The 16,905-nt window shown below is 46.5% G+C and overlaps 1 protein-coding gene across 8 annotated transcripts in view; it reads right to left on the reverse strand.

Moving 5' to 3' along the window:
- Positions 1-2,597: 2,597 nt before the first annotated feature.
- The window catches only part of PATJ (PATJ crumbs cell polarity complex component), a 140,381-nt gene continuing 126,073 nt past the window's right edge, over positions 2,598-16,905 (reverse strand). For 6 of the 8 annotated variants that reach the window (XM_085585640.1, XM_085585637.1, XM_085585633.1 and 3 more), the window contains 7 exons: positions 15,269-15,386; positions 13,675-13,715; positions 13,292-13,414; positions 12,283-12,387; positions 8,493-8,596; positions 6,866-6,989; positions 2,598-5,262 (listed from right to left, as the gene is read on the reverse strand). In XM_085585640.1, coding sequence (XP_085441766.1) covers positions 5,116-5,262; positions 6,866-6,989; positions 8,493-8,596; positions 12,283-12,387; positions 13,292-13,414; positions 13,675-13,715; positions 15,269-15,386 — 762 coding nt within the window. In that variant the 3' untranslated portion in view covers positions 2,598-5,115. The remainder of the gene's footprint in view (positions 5,263-6,865; positions 6,990-8,492; positions 8,597-12,282; positions 12,388-13,291; positions 13,415-13,674; positions 13,716-15,268; positions 15,387-16,905) is intronic. The other 2 variants (XM_021542668.3, XM_085585638.1) reach the window with 1 other exon arrangement.

The raw sequence follows: 16,905 nt of genomic DNA on the forward strand, positions 1-16,905 counted from the left end.
TCCCAGTGCCCAAAATTCCTGCTGTCCAAGTACCAGGCTGCACAAAAAAAAAAAATCATCTGGGGGATCTCAGTGCCACGAAGAGCCAGAGCCAGCCTTAATTTATACATTCCATTATCACTGTAGAGATCAAACTAAATATAGGCAAGGAGAAACACACCCCCAGTGCGAGCACTGCGCAGGACAAATGGAGACAATTAAGTCACAGCAAGGAAAAGAATTAATCTAATGATCTTCACAGGCTCAGCAGCCAGCAGCCCATCAGCCATGAGGGGAAAGGATGAGGAGGAGCTGGGCTGAACATGATTTTTCCACTCTCCTTATGGGCATTTCCAGTGTGTCCCTTTCTTTTGCTGCACGGAGAGGAGAGGGGACTCTGAGGGTCTCATCTGAAGCACCTCAGTGGTCAGGAAAAACCACTTTGCTCAGCCTTGACAGGGTGAGAGAGCTGGGCATGGAGAAGAGAAGGCTTCAGGGAGACCTCAGAGCTCCTTGCAGTGCCTAAAGGGGCTCCAGGAGAGCTGGAGAGGGACTGGGGACAAGGGACACAGGGAATGGCTTCACTGCCAGAGGGCAGGGATGGATCAGAGATCAGGGATGAATTCTTTGTGAGGGTGGGCAGGCCCTGGCACAGGGTGCCCAGAGCAGCTGTGGCTGCCCCTGCATCCCTGGAAATGTCCCAGGCCAGGCTGGAACAACCTGGGACAGTAGAAAGTGTCCCTGCCCATGGCAGGGGGATGGAACTGGAGGATCTTTTAAGGTCCCTTCCAGCCCAAATCACTCCAGGATCCATCCAAAGAAAAACATCTTCTCTTGAGATGATAATCAGCCAGAACCTGCCCATCAGCAGTGTGGACAGTGTCACTGCAGCGGCTCTCAGCAGAATTTAATGTTCATAGAAGAAACAGAAGTCTCAGCAGCAAAGACAGATTTCTTTCTGCAGGGGCAGTGCACTGACTGCTCCTCTGCTTTGGGGTCTGTGGGGCCAAGCTGGCCCCTGTTCTGTCCCCACAGCTCGGTGTGGAAGGGCCAACCTGCCCTGTTTTTGCCAGGGTGGAAGGCAGCTACCAGCAGGAGTGAGATGGGCCAGGATTTCCTACCCAAAAAAACCTCCTGTCACTGTACCCAGGTGTGTCCTCCTTGCAGCACCCCCTGCTCCCAGTTTGGGAGTTTGTCCTTCCTGGGCTGGGCTGAGAAGATCCTCAGAGCATCCCTGGGGGCAGCTCCTCTGCCTGGGCCTCCAGCCCTGCAAGAAGGCTGCAGAAATGCAATATTTTGTCAACTGCTCCATCTAGTGCCATTTCAGCAGAAAAAGCATGCAGAGCACAAGGCTCAGAGCCCTGCTGGGGCCTGGGCAGCTTTCCCTGCCTGCCTCTGGAGTGAGGATGTGCCAGCACCAGCCCTGCTCCAGTCCTTGCAGACCCAGAACCAGGAATCCTGACCCTGTTTTCCTCATTCTTCTCTAGATGGGATTATAAACCTTTAGGTGGAAACATCTGCCCTGGAAAACATTCCTCATGAGCACTTTAACTGCTCAGGGGTCCCTTAGGTTGGACCAGACTTGGAGCAAGCTGGGGAAGTGGAAGGTGGCCCTGTCCGTGGCTGGGGGTGGAATGGGATGAGCTTTAAGGTCAGTCCCAACCCAAACCATTCTGGGATTCTGTGATCCTAAATAAAGAGGGAATGAGGAGTTTGTGCTACCACTGCATATTTTCCTTTTTCTGTGCAGGAATTGGGAGTAAACTCTGCTTCCTCCTCACCAGCCTTGGGAAGGCAGCAGAGCCCTCAGAGCCCACCTGGAAAAGGCCAAAAGCAAAGTCAGGGTGACCCTTGTTCCTTTGCCATTTGGGATGCTGCAGAACACTGGAACACAGGTCTCTCTGATTTGCTGCCATCCTAGAAGGTGCAGCTACCACAGGAAGGTGCATTTTGGAGAACAAACCCCACTAAGAGGGGTACCAATGATCATGGCAGTGTTTAACCAGGACATCAAACCACAAATCCAGATATGTGACCCTGTGGGGAAAGACGAAATTATGCACAACTGCAAAAACTGATGTTTTATACATGTGTGACACTAAATTAATTCACTCCAGTGCTTTCAGGCAGAGGGACATTAATTGCTCCAACCTTGGCATAATCACTTTACCCCCACAGGCTCTATGGATGTCACACTTCCAGGGTGGTAATTGCCATGGGATTAATTACAGGGAATTAAGGGGCCCTCACCCCTCCAGGCTGACCTGCTGGCCCCAGCAGCCCAGCCAACACCAGCACATCATAACCTGGTTATGACTTGGCCAAGAAATGCCAAGAGCCCTGAGATGGCTCCTGCTGCTGCCACTGCCCAGAGCAGGTTTTTCCATGTCTCTCAGGTGAGGAAGCTGATGGCAGGACTGTGAACAGCACATGGCCCTTCTAAAGCAAAGGCTCTGCCCCCCGAGTCCTCAAACCAAAGCAGGAGAACCCTTAGGACAAGAGGAAACAGAGAAAAAGTTTTGCCAGAGGAGATTTAAACTGGTTATCAGGGTAACATCTCATGCATCAGCTTTTAACGCTGACTTAAATTAAAATACAGAATAAAACAAATGCACAACTACTTATGCAACTGAGCTTTATTTAGAACCTTTGAAGTCATAAAACGTCTCATTTTGCTGATCTACGTAAACATACAATCAGGAGGTTTAATTGCTTTTTCCCTTGCGCAGAAATAAAAGTTTTAAACAAACCAGAACACCCCCACCCAGACAAGCGTGATGCAAACTGAATTCTCTGCCTTGGCCCTGCACGTGGAGCATGGTCACTGGTTTATCAATTAATTGCAATATAATTTTGTTTTTGGCTGTAATATATTCGAACACACAAAGTGCAAATTACAAGAAGCAGAAAATGTTCTCTCTCCTTCTGAGCAACGAGAAGTGCAAAATGTCTCAGCCCATAAATTCTATTATTTATGTCTATGAACTGCATGTGCTTCACAGGCTAATAAATAGCCATGTACAACTTCATTGATTAAATGTGGCAACATCTCAGGGTCGGAATGCAATGGCTATAAGAACACAGGACAGAAGAATCATTCCCTTTGGTTGATAAATTCCACACACTGCCGCTGAGGGTACCTCCTCACACCTCACCCTGAACTCCTGCATGCCTCAGATACTTGTGCAACCAAAGCAGTTTGTTAGGATTTCTCCAGTTTTCTACATCTGGAGATATTCCTGTGCATCTGCAATCAGGATTCCACTCACACCTCACTTGGCACATCAAACAGGACACTGGGAATCCACTGAAAATGAGAAGTCTCTTCCAGGCACTATTAAGGGAATACCCACCAATGGTTCCAAGCAGGCTAAATGCACTTTGTGATTACCTAAAGTTATGGAAAACTTTCCAAGGAAATAAGGAAAATCCTTTTCCATGAGAACTTATCACAGCATTCCAGTCTCAATGTAGCTCACCTCACTTCAGGACTGGTTCCTGTATGTAAAATGGGGAAAATTCCATTAAATTACACAGAACAGCTGTACTTTTAACACCTCCCTGCACTGCTCAGTTATTATACTGCAGATTTTCGTCCTTCTTTCCATTTAATTCCTGGACTTTTTCACACAAACTGAGCAGCCAATTATGACCCCACCCCCTTTCATGTCTCCCGGCTACATCACCATTACAAATTGCCAAATAGTTCCAAATCAGACTGGGCTGATTCCTCCAAACCCCCTCCTGCTCCTCTGGATAGGAAGATTAACCCCCAATGCCTTGCACTGCCAGGAATCTGCCTGCCAAACTCATCTGCTAAATCACCAAGGCCACACTCACATAATCACTGCTTCATGGCTGGGACATGGAATGAAGTTGGGAAGTTTTGGCTGAACATTCCTGCACCCACCTCCAGAGAGGCACTGACCCAGAGTGGGACCAGCCTTGGGAAGGCTCCTCATGGGCTTCAGACCCCAAAAAACTGGCTGAGGGATTCAACTGAGCTGGAGGGGGTTGAGAAACCTCATCCCAAACTGCTGCACCTGGCTGTGGGAGATCATCCCAGCACTGCCTGGTAGTGCCCAGCATTACCCAAAATTGACTCTGGCAGCCCCAGGAGAGGAGCATCCTCCATGATCCATGAAAGCTTCTTCCTGCACTACCTGACCTTGGGCAGACTCTTGGAAATGTGCATCAGCTTGGGGTTTAGGATGAACTCCATTGAGCTGGAGGCACTGCTCACCATCATTCCTAGAATTACAGGATCACATTCCCAAAAGCAAACTTTTTGCCTTCATTAAAGTTTCAGGATGAACAATTATGCTGCAGCTTGGCACGACAACAACTGCCTTTGTATGCGACATGCCTAGCATATATCAGCACATTTCTTCTTAAAAAATATAATTAGAATAGAATGAGCTACGCTGTTGTTGTTCATGCTGCCTAAATACCTGAAAAGGCTCAAACATTTTAAAAGCCTAAAAAAATAAATTTCCCTCTCCCCTCGTTTGTTTTTCATGCTAAAGGCTGCAAATTGACACATCACAGTAATTACCTCTGACTAACTTCCATAGACCTACCCAAAGAGATAAACATGAGAAGTTCACATTTGACTATCAGACTTACTGTGCCGAGCACAAATAATTTCCCAGAGGAGAATTTGATATTTCATCATTTGGAACAGCGGTAATTTAATTACATTGCTAATGTTTTCTGGCATACTTGAAAGAACAATTAGCATAAGTAAATCATGAGTGAGATGACAAGTCACTCGGCATTTATTTCTGCTCCTCAGATGAGATCAGCTGATGATCTGAATTCTCTTTTGTGTGCGAACTGATTCCAGGTTCAGCAGTCGCGACCGGGGTTCAGACCAGCGGGGACAAACCGACGCGTTAAATAAATCGCAACGCGCCGTGTCCTTTGGAGTTCCTTAATTAAAACTTGTCCAGAGAAACCTCTGAAGCCACCAGAAGTCGTGGAGGGCGGGGAGAAAGGCTGAAAAAACGTGGGAGGCTGAATGAAGCTGGAGATGCGCGCTGCCGCGCCCGGCAGCAGCGGGAACGCTGATCCGCGTTTGCCAGGCTGTGCTGGGGGCTGGGCGGTGTTTGATGGCCTAAAAGAACTCGGCTGGTCTCAGGACAGCACTGTCAGGGTCACTGTCCCCCTCTGGCGCTTCAGGATGGCCACGGCCTGGTCGTGGGTGACGCCTTCCAGGGCCTCCCCGTTGACGGCCACGATCTGGTCCCCGCGCTTCAGCCGTCCGTCGTCGGCCGCCGCGCCCTGCAATGGCAAAGTGGGGCTCAGCGTGGCACCCCCAGGCTCCTGAGGCCCGGAATGCTGCCTGGGATGAGGGATGGAGCTCTGGGAATCCCTCATGGCCAGGAGAAATGGCAGCGCTGAGCTCCCCCTGAGCGCCGCCATCCGTCGCTCCCCACCCTGCCAGGGGACGCGCCCAGGAATACAGAGGTGGCTCTTCCCTAAAAATAGGCCTGGGGAGAGACTGGATTTTATGATCATGGAGAGGCTTGTTAAAGCAGCATTTAAATGTACTCCATGCCTCATGGCTAAGAAAGAGTTGAAAAAGTGGGGAGGGAAAGGGAACCAACCTGGGCACCGCCCCCAGACCCAGGCAGAGATGAAGAAACAGCCTCAGGTTGTTTAGGTTGAACATCAGGAGAATTCTGTTCACCAAAAGATGCCAAGCATTGGAGCAGACTGCCCAGTGGAGTCCCCAGCCTTGGAGGGATTTAAAAGCCACGTGGATGTGGCACTTGGGGACTTTGGATGGCAGTGCTGGGGGCATGGCTGGACTCGGTGATCTCAGAGGGTTTTTCCAGCCTAAAAAGTTCTGTGACAGTTCTGAAAGCTTCCAAAGAGCTTTAGAAATGGCTCCTCTCCTCCAGATGTCTCAGGGAAGTTCTGTCACCTAAATCCCAAGCCCTGCCTGCCCAGAGGTTGGCTCATGGTGACTGCAGGAACTTCAGGTTCCATTTAGGACTTCCCAGTCATGCTCACATCTAGAAACCTGTAACCCTAAGTACCACTTAAAAGGCACAATATTTTAATAATTTCAAATTGTAAAAATACCAGCTGCTTGTGGTTTGAGCCCCAGAATAGCTGGAGCAGGAGATATGGCTCCTCCTTTACCTTCAGACAAAGTTTTCTCAACTACATAACCTACCCTGCCACAAGTGTCACCAAGTAGGCACAGGGTAAGCAGCTGCATGTGACAGACTTCACAATTATTTCATGGAAAGTATCCCTAATTCCCACTGGTTTTCTTCCCTCCCTTCCATTTCTACAATTCCCTTCATGTGGCCATGCCTGACATGTCTTGATGGCTCATTTTTGGGGATGGGTGGGAAAAGAGGCATTTCTCCCTCCTATAATTTGCTGTATTAGGATTCTTCCCCAGCCTCAGAGGCTGGAGCTCTCTGTACCTGGCAGGGACCCCCAGTCCCCCCAGACACTCAGGGCTGGGATCAAAGATGGGCTAATTCCTGTTTTTTCATCAGGATACAGCATCTCTGCAATTCCCTCACTCCTGCACAGTGGGAGAAAAAGATGCCTTCAATACCTCCTGTAAATCTCTTGGAGAGTTACAGATAGAAAACTGCCTTATAAATATTTTAATGTGCAAACCCAAGTTTCCCAAGTACACAGAGCAATTTTGCTGAGACAAAATGCCTTGTTTCAGCCATCAGTAATATGAAATATAAACTGAGAAGCCAGCTATGAGTTCTGGGTCCACTAACTCACAGCAACCTACTCAGACATTACATTCTGCTTTCTGCTACATGATATATTAACCAAGCCCAATCTTAGGTTTATTTTTAAAGATAATACAGAAAAAAAAGGGGAGAAAGCGAAAAATAAAAGATACCTTGGCAAATATAGTCTTGACATAAATGGGCAGGTCTCCATGGGGACTTCCATATCCCCCTACAATACTAAATCCCAGTCCATCAGAGCCTTTCTCCAAAGTAATAATCTTAGGTTGAGGTGCTCTGAAAACACAATAAATATCACTTAGATAAGCAATGTCTGTCTCTGGGGACTTTATGCAGAAGGAACACTTACACAGACATTTATCTATCATGAGGTTTTTTTCACACAGTCACAAACCATGACCCTTGCACTGGAACATTCCTGCAAAGCCCAGAGTTCAAAGGCTGCTCCGTGTGCTCCAGCTCCTCATTTGGAAAAAAATATTTTTAAGTATTGTATTATACCCACATGCCTGTGCTCATAACTCCAGAGCTCATTAGTTGGAGCCTGAGCTCTTCAGAGATTTTCTCTGCCTACACTGAGCAAAGGAAGATTTTTTTGGGGTTTTTTTTTGTGGAATTTTGACCACTCATGCAAATTTATCCATCTCAAATTTGAAATTAGTGATTTCTGCATGTGTCAAAAGAACTGCTGGGGACAGAAGGTGGTCAGGTGCTGGCACAGCTGCCCAGGGCAGTGGTGGAGTCCCCAGCCCTGTGTGGATGTGGCACTTGGAGACATGGGTCAGTAGTGGCCTTGGCAGTTGGACTCGATGATCTGAGAGGGCTTTTCCAACCTAAACCATTCCATGATTCCATGAAAGCCATTTGGCATCTTCCACCTATCTAATAGGTGCAGCCAAGCCAAGTAGTATCTATGCATTTTTTAGGACATACCTAATTCTGCTTCATATTTTCAGCTCCAAATTTCCCTGCTGCTTTGGTATGAATAAAAAAAGAATACAAATCCTTTTTTAAAGCAAGCAGTTCTTTGGGAGCAGCAATAAAACCAGTATCTCACATTTGAAGACCACAGAATGCAGCATAAATAGCTCAACTTCTACACTCAACCCTCCTGAGGGAGGGCAGCAGCTTCTTAAAATAAATACAATGAACCACAGAATGAAAATGAAGAACATAATGAAAATGATGAGCTGAAATGGAGAATAAATTAATTTCAAAAGGGTAACTGGGATGTTACAATGTGAAAATCACATGATGGAGAATGAAGAATGGCAGGGCTGGACCTCCAGCTTCCACCACCACACACAAGTGCTGCAAGCAGGAATGATTTAACTGGATTTTTTTTTTTTTTTTACTCATAAACCTATAAAGATTGAAAGACAAAGTCCTGGGACACTTTTTTGTAAGCTGTTTTTAACACCTTTGGCATCAGTCTGCCAATACCAAATTATTTCAAATTGCTATGATCAGAACTCCTTCCAGATGAGGAAGTCTGGACAAGGGCAGAAATACCACATCAGCACAACATCAAGGAAGAAAAGGGATACTTTTTCCTTAAAAAGCACCCAGAAATAGTGCTTGGAAACACATTTTGTGCTTATTTACTCAAGCAATTTCTCTCAGCAGGCGAAGACAGACACGAGCCCACCATCAGCTTGGGGAAGGTCACAGAGTTTTCATTTTAAAGGTGATGGAAAAGCAGAGAGAGAAGCAGTGGGAGGGACCTCATTGCACCCTTTCCCTAGCCCAGAAATCCACCCCAGCTCTGCAGGAACTTACTCAGGATCCTCGGCGGGATGCTCGGAGGGCAGGCTCTGGCTGCAGCCCGTGGACATGCTCTCCAGCTGGCTGGCAATGGCACTGATGTTGGTGTCAGCCACCACCTGGGCAAGGGGATGCAAGGAAATACAGTTTGGAAAATCAGCTGTTGGCTTTTTTCACAGAATCCCAGAATAATGAGGTTGGAAGAGACCTCTAAGATCATCAAGTCCAACCTATGCCCTAACACCACAACTAGACTATAGCACCAAGTGCCAAGTCCAGTCTTTTTGTAAACATATCCAGAGATGGTGATTCCACCACCTCCCTAGGAAGACAATTCCAGTATTTTATTATTCTTCCAGTGAAAGATTTTTTCCTAATATCCAACCTAAACCTTCCCTGACATAGCTTGTGGCTGTGTCCTCTTTTTCTGCCAGTTGCTGCCCGGTGGAAGAGATCGACCCCCACCTGTCTAAAACCTCTTTTCAGGAAGAGGAGATAAAGTCACCCCTGAGCCTCCTCTTCTCCAGGCTAAACAGCCCCAACTGTTTGCCCCAAAAAGCTTTGAAACTGAGTCCTATTCTCTGGAATCTCCAAGGGTTGCACACTTTCAGGTTAGGAGCAGCTACCCTTCTGGGGGTTCAATGCAAATTTTGCTCTGAAGCTTTCTCTTGCCCTCACAAGGCTCTGAGCAAAGGGGAAGATCTTTCTGGGGTAATCCTGAGAAAAAGGTTGCTTTTCCAAGGAAAGAGAGCCAACACAAATGCTCCAGGATTGTCTTGAAAGAAACCACCATAACCTTTAGGAGAACACTGAGATCCAAGGGACTATTGGGCCAAAACCCTGAAATGCCTCAGGCTGGTTTGCTTGATAAGCAGGGAACAAATTAATCCTTGGTTTTGACTTCTCTGGATTTTGAGCATGAAAACAGTTCCCAGTTCTGGGTCCTCTGTTATTCTGAGAACAGCCCGAATGATGCTCTGAGGGCTGGAGCACCTTTCTATGGAAAAGGTTTCTACGGAAAGGTTTCTTTCTCTAGGCTGGGAGAGCTGGGGTGGGGGTTCACCTGGAGAACAGGAGGCTCCAGGGAGAACTCAGAGCCTCTTCCAGTGTCCAAAGGGGTTCCAGGAGAGCTGGAGAGAGACTTGGGACAAGGGATGGAGGGATAGGACACAGGGAATGGTTTCCCACTGCCAGAAAGCAGGGAGAGATGGGATATTGGGGAGGAATTCCTTCTGTTAGAGTAGTGAGGCCTGGCATTAACTTTATTTTTAATTTATTGATGCCGATTTTTATTTACTTTTTTTTTTTTCTGGAAAATTTTCAAAGAAACCACCACAAAGTGGTCTGAAGTATTTATAGCTGAAAGGACATAAATTTCCCAACAAGTACACGCTGTGGCTATCCCCTAACTCCATCTCCCTCGGAGGAGATATCCTTCTCTGCTTGACATTTTCTGCAGCATAGGAGTTCAGCTCAGACACCGTGAAAAACAGCCAGGAAGCACAATTCCAATATTTCCTCTAGCTATGGCCTTATTTTATCAAAGTGAGCAGGTACTTCTTCCACTCGCTTGCTGTGAACTTGGCTTTAAGGCAAACTTCCCTTTTCAAAGTAAGAAATTTGTTCTATAAATCTGTTTTAAATGAGTGCTCACAATTCTTCCATAGCAGTATTTCCCTCTTCCCCAATCATCTGGAGCCAAGAGGGTGATGGAGCCAGGAGGTTTCCATACAAATTTTGCATCCCAGGACTCGGGTTCCAGGATGCCCCAAAGGAAGGGGGTCCAGCAGATGAGAATAGCACCTGGCTCAGCCAGCAGAGACCCCACCAAGGTTCCCTTCTGTGGCATCAGAGTAAGGAATTCCAGCCAGGATTTGTCATGGTTTTTTTTTGTTGTTGTTTGATAAAACAAGGGAAAAACCAAATCTATATTCAAAAATCTTCAGCTGGCAGCAAGAACGTATCAGAGTTCAACAACCTTGTAAAAAAGCTCCCCCTTATCTCATTACTACACCTGCAGAAAAGAAATTAAATTAAACCAAGGCATCACAACAGCTGGGAGGGATGATTGTTCCCCTGAGACCTTAATCTCCCATTTGCAAACAGCATTTGCAAACTCCTTCCCAGGACGTTCCCATAATAAGCCTTTCCACCCTGCTGAACACAATTATCTGACCTTTCAGAGCAGTTTGCCACGAAGTGGGCTACCCTGATAATAAACAGAATTACTTAATGGCACATCAGCCACGATGATCACAGCGATAGGGCCGTTCCTTCTGGATTGTTTTGGTAAAAAAAAAAAGAGCAGTTTGGTGGTGGAGAGGTTCCTGTGGTTGGTGGGGAAGGGAACCATCACCACGCTTTGACACTGCTCCAGGTGTTAAAACACCTTCCTAGAGCAGATTTTTGGTAGAGGAAAACAGACTCTATTCTATCCCAATAAACCTCTATCATCTGTAAACAGCATCAAGCTCAGTTCAATGAGACAGGATGCTCAGAAGAAGAAAAACAGCCAACTGACAAACCCAAAGGCACTTCCAGAAGCAGCTCTTTAACCCAGTGGCATTTCTAGAAGAACCTCTTTGTTTGTGTGAGTGACCCAGTGCCAGAGTGCCCCATCAGGAATATTTTTAAATCCATCATGAGGTGCAATATTGAGCTGTATTACAGCTTTCAAGATGAGCAATTTTGGGTTCTGCAGCAAGCTTTCATTTTCTATTCAGGGAACACTGTTGACATGAAAAGTGAAATTACTCAACGTTGGTAACAATATGATAACTATAATTTAACAGAGAATCCTCAGCTGGTGTAAATCTGTGTGTTTCCTCTGACTTCAATGGAACTACACAAAACACCATCTGCTCTGGAACTGGCTCATCACTTACTGGGTCAGCAGTTCATGGACAGACAAAGCAAAGAATGAGCAAGTCTCAAACTAAGTTTATTATCATTTCATTGCCTCTTTTTTCTTCCCCCCCTTCCCTGTTTTTTAATAGTCACATTTGTGTCATAATACAAGCAAGAAGCTTGCAAAAATCCCTCAGGATGAGTTCCAATCCAAAATGCTGTGATGATAAAGAGAGTTAAGAGTAGATTTTAGTGATGCCTTCAGCTTGTTTTCCAATTGTTGCAATAATTCTGCAAATGAGTAGAATTTTGAATTCTAACTGGCAAGTATTTTCCCAATTTCTTTGTGTAAACATAAAAATAAACTATGGACCAACACAGTGGCAGGCAGCAATTAGAAGCAATGTGGCAGAAGATGTCCCTTTGAGCTACCAGAGAAACACAGCAGTGACAGCACTGTTTTCCTTCTTCACTGTTTTTATCCTTTACCTGGTGAATAATCAGTTCCAGGCAGCACTACCTTAGTGATGATGCCATAATTTTTCCTGAATTCTGCTAGAATTTCTTTCAAGGACAAGGAAACCACTCTGTGGGTCCCTGTCTCATTACATCACAAGCACACACACACATTTTCTTGTTCCTAGTTAACTTCCAATAAATAAAAACAAAACAAAAAACCACAACTTGGAAGCTTGTTGATTTATCACGTGTGGCAACAAGTTATTTTGTTCCCTTTGTTATGCTTTTATAGAACCACGCTCACAGTCTGTGTGAATAGCAATAAAGAATTTTTGAATGGAAATGATTTCTTGCTCTCCTTCTGTGTAATTCCCACCAGCAAAGCACCCTGCAATTCTGTGATGCCATATGCCAGGGATGCTCAGGGTTTTTTTTTTTTTTCTTCCTGAATGCCATTTATCTACCCTGCTGCAGCTGCATGTTCAATTTATCACCATACCTGCAGGATAATGCTCCCATAAGCATTCTTTAGTAGATTAACTGCATCTGCATGAGACAGCCCATCCAAAGGTTGCCCATTAATGCTGACAATCCGATCTCCAACCTGAAAGTACAACAGTAATGGAAAATTACCAGCATTAGGGAAAATTAAAATTAAGAATGCTTAAAATTCCTGGTGAACTTGGCACTGCACAGTCATGCTTCTCTTTTGCAGGATCCCTTTTGTGAGGATTCTGCATTGCCAGTGATCATTCCCCATTCTTTCTTTAACACTAACAATATGATCAGAGAAACAAAGATGGGTTGTATTTTAGTCTTTCTATTTGCAAGCAGAGAGGGAGGGAGATTTTCACTGCTGTCCTCCCATCCAGAAAGGATTCATTTGTGTCTGAATGTGCAGACAAGTTCATATTCTTCCAGACCGTGTAAGCACATGCTGAATGTTGTACAGGAGAGAAGGAACTTCTGATATTAATCCAATTAACCTGGATGATTTCTTCTTCCTACACACAAACATGATCTCGACCCTGCCATTGTTTAATTCCATTAGAGACAAGGCATGAGTGTAGCAGCATGTCCTAACGAATCTCATGGGCCAAAGCATGTGGATCTGCATAATAAATTCTTTTCAATCCTCATGATTCCTTCAAACTCCCTCCAAAACTGGAAGTGTTCACCATGGCTATGCCTGGAAACCCACACGTGCTGTTGGTCTGACACAAGTGCCTTATTTTACTGTTTACACAGACATCCCACAACCACTAAAAATGCATTTAAATTTTTTCTCTTTACAACACTTTTCCAACATGGGCAGCAATTGCCAAGATGGGAAGAGAAAGGCAGGGGTTTTTTTTTGGGTGGGTTTTTTTTTTGTTGTTTTGCTTTTATATAAACAGAGGCAGAGCAGTCTGTGAGAGATTATCAGTGACTGCAGATACAGAAGTGTTTGAGGCTTCAAGGGACACGTGGGAGATGAAACAGGAAATATTGAGGGCCCCTGTACTCACTCTGAGCCTTTGTGTCCGAGCAGCCACTCCGCTGGCCTGGATCATGGCAATGAAGATGGGAATGTCTCCCAAGGGACTGCCCTTCCCTCCTGCTATGCTGACACCCAGGGCATCATTTGGGCCCTGGAACAGAGCAAAACCAAACATCTGCAGCAGGGCCAACTGGCAGAGTTCAGGGTATGGCAATAATGACTGCTTTGATTGGTGGAACAGGCAGAAAATGGGTTTGACACACACATCTCCTCACCCAAAGCACAGGCACACATCCAGCACCCGAGTGCAAACACAAATCAAGCAGCTTGACTTGTGAGAAATGCTGCAAAAATGAACAACTCCAGTGGAAGGAGTGGGCTTGATGAATGGGTAGAAAACAACTCACTGACCCTTGTTATCTCCACAGTCCTCGGGCCCATATCGGCTCCTACTAATAAAGAAACAAACAATTAGCTTCTGTAATTAAGAGATAATATAATTAAGAGATAACACTGTCAGGTGACAGCGGTCCCTTGCTGCCTAGGCAGAGTTATCACCAGGCAGGAGTGGAACCTTCCTGTGCCAAGGCAGGCAGTGCTGCTCATGTGAGGAGGAGGAGGAGGAGGAGGAAGAATGAATCCCTCTGGCTCCTGGTGTCACTGTGACTCCCATTGTATCCCAGCCACAATCTGTGGAACTGCAGCACTCTGCCAGCCTGGAGAACAGCCCTGTTGTGCCTTCACTCAATTCAAAGATTGGCTTATTATTCCTAAATCACAGCATCCTTGCACAAAGCGCTCTGGGAATGGTGCAGTTCCAGGGATCTCCTCTTCCTGTTTGGGCTGTGCTGCTAAAAAATGGACAGGCAGGAAGTCAGGCTGGTGTGTACCCAGTCACAGGGTGTGGAAAAGTACTCCAAATACTGGGAAAGGGGAGAGAAAAGGGGAAGGGAAAGGGAATAAGGATGAGGGGAAGGAAAAGGGGAAGGTAATAAATGTGAGAGGGAAAGGAAAAGGGGAAGAGGAAAGGGGGAAGAGGAAAAAAGGAACAGAGAAAGGTGGGAAAGGGGAAAGGGAAGAGAGGACAGGAGAATGGAAAGTAAAGGAAAAAGGCACAGAGAGACTATGGAGGCATTGTTCAAAACTGCAACTTTTTCAGCCCAGCAAGCTGATGGTGTAGACAGGTCCAGAGCTCTGCTACACCCACCCCTAATTTTATCAGCTTTAATGAAACTATTTTAAGAGCCTTGCAGAAGGCTGGCAGAGTAAATCTCTCCCAAAATTCCACGATTCTCACCCCCCACAAACCAGCACTCCCCACATCCTCACAGGTGTGCCTGGGCAGCAGGACCAGGACAGCTGAGGACTGTGGCACTGGGAAGCCCAGCCTTGGGGACCCCAAATCAGGGTCAGGAAATGCCCAGTGCTGCAGGGCCTGCCAAGACAGCACAAGGAAGGATGCCCAAAAGCCACCAGGCTCCTGCAGTGCCGGCAAACCAGCAGAAGAAATGTCTTCTCCAAAATCCTGCCTACGGTCAGATGTGAGCAAAGATTCCCAACTCCTGAAGCCCAGGCTGCTGTGGGTTGTGGATTTTTAACGCTCTCTAAACCTGCAAATTGCAAACTGGGCATTGTGACTTTCTCATTACAAAACACCCCTTTATGCACTCAAGAGCAACAAAGATATAAATGAAGTGGTGGCAGCTTTATTCCCTGAGAAAACTGTTCCTAATGCAAGAACCATGCCTATGCTAAGCCTCTGACAAGGGCATGGGGGAATAGCAGGGCACAGGAATTCTGCTCTTAAAATAGAGGGGCCATTACTCCTCCAGCAGACATAAAAATAATGTCATCTTCTGGGAAGTGTCCGGGTCTTAAAAACATCCGTGGGGCGTCTTCGGGGAGGCTGGGCAGGAAAGCCAGATTTGAGTGTTCAGTTTGGCTTTTAAAGCCTGGATACAAAGCAAATCACACTCAGCTGCTCTGACAGCTGCCCAGTTTGTACCTGAGTTTCTCTGGGATGTGTCTGCTGAGGATCTTTTTGTGCTGACAAAGCTCTGCAAGGTGGAGAGGACGGGAGCAAGCGTGGGGTGGAAGTGGCTGTGGACACTCTGCTGGCTCGCCTGAGGGTAAAAATAAAGAAAAAACCCCCGTGAGTCAAACCCAAAAGTGAACTTTAAACCAGACCTTGCGACAGATGGGTGCAGCTGTGCTCTGTGCCAGCCACACTGGAAATGCCACATTGGCCACGCAAGTGCAAACCCCTCTGGGAGGGGAAACCAACCAAAATTTCCCCGTGGAGGTGAAGTCACCATCCCTGGAGGGATTTAACAGATGTGTGGACGTGGCACTAAGGACAGGGGTTAATGGTGGGCTCACTGCAATTGCCCCTGCTCCTTCTATCTGCCCAAGAGCCTCCTCTCATTTCCAGAAGAACAAGGGAGCTGACACAGGAGAGCCACCAACTGGAGAAGCTCACTCCTGCTGCCCTTTTCATCTCCCTTCTTTTCTCTCTTTCCTTTTCTGGCTTTTATCTTTGATGCCTTGTGGGGGCTGCCCTAGAGCAGAGGATGGGCAGAGTCCCAGAATAAAGCAGGGATTTATTTATCCAAAGCATCTCCTCCATGGATCCACCTTGGGCAGCACCAGAGCCCAGCCAGGGCTGCACCCAAATGACCCAAAATGGTCCCAAAATGCACGAGCGCTCCCGGGGCTCTCCCTGGGATCAGTTCTGCTCCATTGGCACCTTGGAGTTCATTGTCCCATTCCAGCTCCAGCCCATCAGTCCCACCCTGCTTGTTTTTCTCTCTCCAGCCCACGCTGTTTGTGCTGCTGGGCTGAGATTTGGATCATTTGTCCTTGGTGCCCAGCTGGAGCAGGAATTGTTTTGTCTCCCTGCTCTGTGCACAGAGCTCAGCATCCCCTGGTGTGAATCTCAGAACTACACACTAAAGCAGCACAGAATGTGAAAAATACAAAAGATAAAACCTGAGGCATCATCTTCAGGCTCTGCCCCTTGAGGAAACCCAACCATCAATTTAGGAAGTGCATCTGAACAGGTTCCACCGAGAGCCAGACCTTTCCAACTGGGCTGTCTTGTCAAAAACAAGGATCTGCTCCATCCTTGTCAATGCACAGCAGAGATTTCTCCCCCAAACTCATCAGCTGGTGACTCAAAAGCCCTGACACATTTATCCCACTGGCCAGTGTGCAGCTGTCAGTGACAAACACCAGGCACAGCACAGTTTCCACCCCTGGGTGCCAATTCATGGCCCAGTTAACAACATTTGCAGTACATGTGAAAGAAATCCCTGTTTCGATTTCCACTGCTCCAGGGATGCAGTGGACCCAGAAAAAAGCCAAGTGAAGACAAAAGGTCTGGATGCTCTTGGCCAGCACCTTCTAAAGCAGTGCTTGCAGTTGTGAAAATCACTCAAGCTGGTTTGCTGCATCATCTGCCAAGATTTTTATAACTCTTGGAAGGCTTTGGTGAGAAACATTTATTCAGTTTTCAAAATCGCCAAGTCACTTCAGAGCAGGGAGATGAAGGCTCTCAAACGACTCTGCATCAAGGAGATTAGGATTTCTTGTATTTAAAAAAGGGCAGGATTTACCAGGTTCCTGCAAAAGCCTCTTATACTA

The sequence above is a fragment of the Lonchura striata genome, chromosome 8 (assembly GCF_050655825.1).
Source record: "Lonchura striata isolate lonStrDom1 chromosome 8, ASM5065582v1, whole genome shotgun sequence".
Taxonomy (NCBI): domain Eukaryota; kingdom Metazoa; phylum Chordata; class Aves; order Passeriformes; family Estrildidae; genus Lonchura; species Lonchura striata.